The 7,036-nt window shown below is 33.9% G+C and overlaps 1 protein-coding gene across 1 annotated transcript; it reads right to left on the reverse strand.

The window, feature by feature from the left end:
- Window positions 1-1,274: 1,274 nt before the first annotated feature.
- LOC104229891 (eukaryotic translation initiation factor 5A-3) lies at window positions 1,275-4,962 on the reverse strand. The gene is made up of 5 exons (XM_009782613.2): window positions 4,662-4,962; window positions 2,567-2,689; window positions 2,405-2,461; window positions 2,062-2,136; window positions 1,275-1,640 (listed from the first exon to the last, which is right to left on the reverse strand). Exons 1-5 carry the CDS (start codon window positions 4,782-4,784, stop codon window positions 1,536-1,538), a joined length of 483 nt encoding a protein of 160 aa, XP_009780915.1. The 5' UTR covers window positions 4,785-4,962; the 3' UTR covers window positions 1,275-1,535.
- Between the last annotated feature and the right edge of the window lie 2,074 nt (window positions 4,963-7,036).

Here is a 7,036-nt window from a genome sequence, read left to right on the forward strand (position 1 = left end):
ATAAGTTTTATATTTTAAAGATCTAATGATATCTTTAGGATGTACTATTGGTCAAATGTGTAATTTAATTATTAAATATTTATTATTTTTCATTAATTAAGAATTTAACGATTGGATATTTATTTTTTTATTTAAATTATGTAGAAACTCCTAATATTCAATTGAGTAAGATTTTACTAATATAAATTCTACGAATACAAATAGACTAAGTACAGCACTCTTAATTATTAACTTAACAAATTTATTCACAATAAAGTTGTAAAATTTAAAGATGTATTATTGGTAGTGATGAGTACTTGAATTTGTTAACAGCAAAGGAATCACAATAACTTATGAAATTAAACTGATACATTAATTATAAAAGTAGAAAAATTTAAGTTAGAATATAATAACCTCTATTTTTCAGTTTCTTCCTTTATTGAGCTAGCTTTAGGATCAATACTCATCATTTTCAGAAATTTACATTTTTATTTATAACTCAAACATTTTTATATAATATTTATGTGAGTTTTGTAAAATATAATACTCATTGAAACAGACCACACACCCTGAAACTAGTATAGTAATAATTGTGTAAATAAAGAAAAAGTAGATTGTTGGACAAAAAATTAGTCGACAGGTTAAGTGCTCTTAGAAATTAGAAATCATCGATCCAATCTCGAAACCAAACAATCCTTTAATTCAGATACCAATTAAAACCAAACCTAAAGTGTATCTCATAGCTCAAATACATTACATTTTGAATTATGTCCCAAAGTTGATAACTTTACTTCACACAAACACTACAACCATGTCCTTGTGCTTAAACCAAACCTGTGGCTACCTTGCAAGAGAATGTATGTTGTTTTAACCTCTTCTACTTATATACTAGACTTCTATCTATGACCCGCGCCTAACCTACACATCACACGTTATGCTTTTGTCGTTGAACAATACCCCTAGGAGTGTATTGCAAGTACAAATAAAGATTTTTTTTTAAAATAGTGGTGCATAGCCAGTTTGTGCTCACCTCGACTGATCTACCGAGTATCTGTTACCTCCCACCAGAAAATATATCAAGTAACTCAATCCATCAAAACTTAGACGGATAAGAACCACTCAATCTTTTTTTTTTTTTTTACTTTTTTGGTGTGTGCGCAAGAATTTATGAATTAAGGGCACATTCTTTGTCTAAACATCTCCAAAATGAGATTATTTAAGTCATCAAGATATCTTGAAGCTTGCAACAGATGCATATGTTTCAAACTACTACTACTATCTTCACTGGATGCAGATTAAGCAAAATATAAGGCAAACAATTAATTAAAATAACAGAAGTAACATTCCTGATTGTGCTGTCACAGGCTCAAAGCCATTTCTTTCCCTAACCAGCAGCAGTTGTCTTCTATCTTTGTTTTAACAGTGCAAATCAAAACATTCAAGCCATCTCAATATGAGATTTTTAACGCGAGTTTTTAATCAAGTGATATCGAAGTACCACGTTAGGATATGATAATGTCTTAACTAAAGCAAAGATTTATGCTGCAGAGACACAACTAGTTCTTGGTACCAATGTCCTTAACGGCATTAATCTGCTCTTCGCCCATTGCAGACATAACAGACACCACAAGATCCTTTCCTTCCTGAAACCCATCTTTAACCTACGAAACACAAAACGAAAAAAACTCGGTCACTGCCACTGTGTTTGGTATGACAAAAATCATTTTCCATGAAAAATGTTTTCCAGGAAAATAATGGAAAAATCCTAGAAAATGTCTTTCGGTCTTTGGTTGACGAGTGGAGAGTATTTTTAAGTGTGTATATATATATACACACACTAAAATTAATAGTAATATTAGCAAATCAGATTGTTTTTGACAAAATATTTGAGTACTAAAGATTAATAATAGTGTTGTTAAATGTTAGTTGGAGCAACTAATATGCAGTTAAAAAGGCCAATATAGTTGTAAGGAAAATAACTTCTGATCACAAGTGGGGGAAGTCATATTTGTTCCTCTTTTGTACTGTATAAAAAGTTAAATTAGAAGAAACATTTTTTGCTGTATAGTCAAAAGTTTATACCTGCTTCAGCAGAGCTTCATCGGTGGGGAGACGGAGGTCATCCTTGGTGTTTCCACTTTCAGTAAGAAGGGAGACCTAATACAATGAAACGAATCAAAATACATTGAGAACAACTGAAGAAAGAATCAGCAAACGAAATTCCAGCTTTGCAAACAGAAATTCAAGGATTAAATTTTGGTATTAAATCGAAAAAATTGGATAAATTGTATCACAGAAACTTGGCAAACACCCAAGTTATTTTCCACTATTGACTTCTCGCCCATTACTCAATTTGGTCTTACTAACACCTAAAGAGTATCAGTGACTGATCCCCACTTCACATAAGTGGTAAAAGAAAACTTACAAAACCATCTTCAGAGATGTCAATCAGCTGATAGTCTGTACGATTGACATGTGGCACCTGAGAAGAACATGTACAAAACAGGATAAAATCAAACTTCCTTTGCTGGTAGACCAAACAATACAATAGTAGAGACAAAAAAGAGGAGAAAAAACACTTCGTTACATCACAGTTGTGGGAGGAAGGAACGATATCTTCAAGTTTCTTTCCATTGAAAATGTCAATTGCCACAAAGTGACATTTAGCATGTCCGTGCTTGCCAGTTTTTGAAGTGGAGACCTCAACAACCTGCTCAAGATTACCATAATAAAATTCAACAACCTTCTTTGAAGAGCCACACATAAAAGTAGACCAGTAAATGAATATACCAGGTAGCAACAAGACCAAAGAAAATAATGGTAACTCAGTATTTTGGCTGACACAACAGTCACACTGAACTAGAACCTATACTGGCCTTGCCTTTCATCATTTTCAGGAATAGAGGGGGGAATCAAGCGAGATAATGTGTTAATCTTTTAAAGTGAACTTATTTATACTACAACACTTGCTGTTTATTTACTTTTACAGCTGAATAGTACTTGAAGATTCAAATCCATGATAAGGTTGCTAGTGAATAATTAAAAATCCGAATAGTCTGATGTAAATGGACTAGTCAATTTTATAGAATCCCAGGAAGTTCCATTATTGCCTAGGAGCATGAGCACTATTTAGATATTTTATCCTCTTTGACCACCTTTTTCAGACAACGTCAGGTAGCTCTATCATCGGGCAATACTACGATATTTTTCCATTTCAGAATGTTGTTTTGAGTAAAACGAGTGTAATAAATACATTGCAGAAGATATACAATAAAGAGAAGAGACGGCAATTGATGGAATGTATCCAACAGATAATAAATCTGAGTTAAGATCCACTTCCTCGCTCACTTGGCTATATCCGCCATTTGAAAAGACATGGGTTGTCTTGAAGAAAAAAATCTTGGGTAAAGAAAGAAGGTAAATGTGGCACTAAAAAGCCGCTAGTAATAAATTTAGCCCTCTATCAAGGTTCCTAATTCTTAACCTGGTCCTGGTTTGGTTTGAGAAGAAAATATGGTGAAAGAATGAGATGAAACCATCTCTTTTCTTTCTGTCTCATTCGTCTTGAACCTTACCATGCACTAAATTAAAATGTAAATGACATCCCTTCCTAGTTGTAAAGGGCGAGCTATTTAGAAGTCAACAGTCATATGGCACGAAAAAGTGCTAAATATGGTTTTGATGGTTTGATCGTCACTACCACCAAGCAAAACTTTACTCCGCATGACAGACTAATCTCATTACACCCATCCTCACATTTCCTAGCGAGATCAGAAGGTTGGGCTAAATAGCTTGCTAAGAGCATATATTAATTAGTTTGCAGGCTACTCCAACAAAAGACAAACTCGGGAGTGACGAATGACTGTAGAAGCACCCGTAAAGAAGTTCAAAGAGATTGAACCTTAAAATTGCATTTCAAAAGGAGCCTTAGGTAATGGCAAATATAGATACTAAATCGAGCTATTCAGTTTAGTTACCAAAACCAATCCAATTCAGCAAACATTTCTCAAGCATCTACTCAATAACCAGATTCTGAATAAGGTTTCAAAGATTTTGACTTTCAGACATTTGACTCATTCCAATCACCCCCTCTGTCCCATTTTGTGTGATACACTTTCAGTTTTTAGTCTGTCCCAAAAAGATTGACTCCTTAAAATATTTAGAAGCACTTTAGCTTTAAACTTCTCATTTACCGTTAGTGTAATATTTTTATAGCCACAAAAATATATGCATAAAACATCTTGATTTCTCGTTTATAGTCAAACACCATCAAATAAATTCGGACGGAAAGAGTAATAGATAAAGCACGGAAAAGTACAGCATACCAATCTGACATGTCAAATTACCAATAAAACATACTAGCTGACCAATATATACATACACATTAATTCAATCAATCATCATTCTTTTTTTTAAAAAAAGACAATAAATCTAAGCAACTAAACACACCCTTTTTCCTCTATCAGTAAATACATCTAAAAATAAATTAAAAAGAAAGATCCAACAGAAACTTAGGCCAATCAGATTCAGAAAACAACACACACAGGGATCATAAGGAGATTATCATCAAGATCCGATTTTTATGCACACCCAATTCCAGAAAAACACATCAAAATTCAAAATATATGAACTAACAAGGTGAATTTAACCAAAAAAGAAAAAGAAAAAAAAGTGAATTTAACCTTGCAGGGACGGCCCTTGATGACTATATAACCATTTTTGCGGATAGTACCAGCTTGTTGAGGGTAAGTTTTGGAGGCGCCTGCATCTGCCTTTGACTCAAAATGGTGTTCTTCGTCCGACATGCCTATGCTTCTCTCTTTCTCTCTCTAGATTGGAATTCTTTTGCTATTTGGGGGAAGAACACAAAATTTGAGGACCCAACAAAACTGAGGTGACGCTTGTTTTATTTACGGAAAATTAACCCCCTTTTGCAACACATTTTAGTGGGCGTTTGGACATAAGAATTGTAAATTTTCCAAAAATATGGAGAAAAAAATTATAATGGTATTTAAAAATTAGAGTTGTGTTCGGACATTAATATAATTTTGGATTATTTTTGAATTTTTTTGAGTGATCTGAGGAAAAATTTTGTAAAATATTTGTTTGGAGTTTTTCAAATTTTTTAAAAATTCCAAAAATCATGTTTAGGTGAAAATTAGAAATTATATGGCCAAACACTGATTTCGGAAAAAAGTAAAAAAAAAATTCATAGCCAAACGGGCTCAATCTCACACAAGTGTAAAATTTAGGAGTAAGTACACGATTGGCCACTAATAACACATGTATTTATTTTTAAGTTACTGTTTAAAATGTCTTTAGTGTTTAGTCACTGCTTTAATAAACTTTAATTGCCCAGATGAAAATACCCTTCTGCTCATGTCCTTAACTTTTGAACTTAACTTCTGGACATAAGGACTACATGTCCTTAACTTTTGAACTTGTAATTCTAAGTTCAGGACTCCAGGACTACATGTCCTTAACTTTTGAACTTGGAACTCTAAGTTCAGGACTTCAGGACTACATGTCCTTAACTTTTGAACTTAACTTCAGGACTTCAGGACTATATGTCCTTAACTTTTGAACTTGTAACTGTAAGTTCAGGACCAAGTGTCCTTAACTTTTGAGCTTGTTAGTCTAATTTTATGACCTATTTTCCTTAACTTTTGGGCTTCTTGGCCTAAGTTCAGGATCTATTGTCCTTAACTTTTGAACTTGTAACTGTAAGTCCAGGACCTATTGTCCTTAACTTTTGGGCTTCTTAGCCTAAGTTCAGGACCCATTGTCCTTAACTTTTGAGCTTATTAGTCTAAGTTCAGTACTTCAGGACCTATTGTCCTTAGGGGTGTTCAAAACTGATCTGAAATCGAAAATCGAACCGAAACCGAAGTTTAATGGCTTATTGGTAACGGCTTAACGGACGAGCAATGGATTGAAATTTTTTTATTAACGACTTATCGGTTTAGGGGGAAGTGTTGCCTCAGTTGTAAGAGAGAGAAGCCAAGAGGTGGAAGATTTGGAGGTGGTGGTCGCGGTGGCTTCTCTAACAGAAGAGGTGGAGGTAGCTTTTCTGGAGGAAGAGGGGGAAGAGGTAATGGTAACTTTGGTTGCAGATTATTAGGAATGAATGCTGATACAATTTTTTTGACACAGCTGACAATACAAGATTTTGTCCAGTTGCATTCAAAATTTTGGTATAGCGAAGAAAATATATCAGATTTCATTAAAGATTTCTTACTATGTATTAATTAAATTTATATAGGTTTCTCCTCCATGCACCTCTGCTTCATTCAGCTTTTCACTAGTTGGCCTTTCTTGTAAGGAAAAAGAGTTGTAGTATTCCGGTTTTACGATATGTTTGGTTGGACAATTCAAGTTATTGGATGACCATTTGGTTTTGTTATTATCTGCAGAAAGCAGATGCAATTCAATTTTTTAGATGGAAGTTTATTTATGATATACAGAATTCAGATTTTATTTATGTCCAAGCAGAAGGAAATCAGGTGGACGGTATAAAATTTGGATGTTTGATTCTACCACCAGTCTCGTTTTCTTGCATATATAGGTTGAATTAGGCCGATAAATCGTCTGATAACCGCCTGATAAGAGCTAAACCGATACCAATCCGCCAGATATCTTATCGGGTGGCTAGCGGATTAATACATTTAACTTTTGAACATGTAAATGTAAGTTCATGACCTATTGTCCTTAACTTGAATTTTGAAATTTGGGAAACTTCTGGTTCTTAATTAAGATCTCTTGTTTACCTTATTTCTTTTTTTAATTGCTATTAATTAAGACTCTACTTTAAAGTCTGTTCTAGACCAAAGAAAACATAAACTACAAACCAAGTAGCAAACCTGATAGAAAAGCTTGAGATTTCTTAAGAGTGCAGTATCTCTCATTTGGTCGATGTTGAATTGTATAGTCTGTCACCTAATCCCCAAGAGAGAGAGAGGGAACTGGGTTGGCTAGTGAGATGAGCTCACCTAGCCGATTTCGAGGATGAGAAAAGGAACAAAGAGCAAGGACTTTTGACACTGAAGTGAAGAAGATG

The sequence above is a fragment of the Nicotiana sylvestris genome, chromosome 11 (assembly GCF_000393655.2).
Source record: "Nicotiana sylvestris chromosome 11, ASM39365v2, whole genome shotgun sequence".
Classification (NCBI taxonomy): Eukaryota; Viridiplantae; Streptophyta; class Magnoliopsida; order Solanales; family Solanaceae; genus Nicotiana; species Nicotiana sylvestris.

Coding starts and splice junctions, on each gene's coding strand:
- LOC104229891 (XM_009782613.2), bottom strand. CDS start 4,784: ATGTCGGACGAAGAACACCATTTTGAGTCAAAGGCAGATGCAGGCGCC. Junction 2,690..4,661: donor TCAAGGGCCGTCCCTGCAAG/GTTAAATTCACT, acceptor AATCTTGAGCAG/GTTGTTGAGGTCTCCACTTC. Junction 2,462..2,566: donor CTTCCTCCCACAACTGTGAT/GTAACGAAGTGT, acceptor TGTTCTTCTCAG/GTGCCACATGTCAATCGTAC.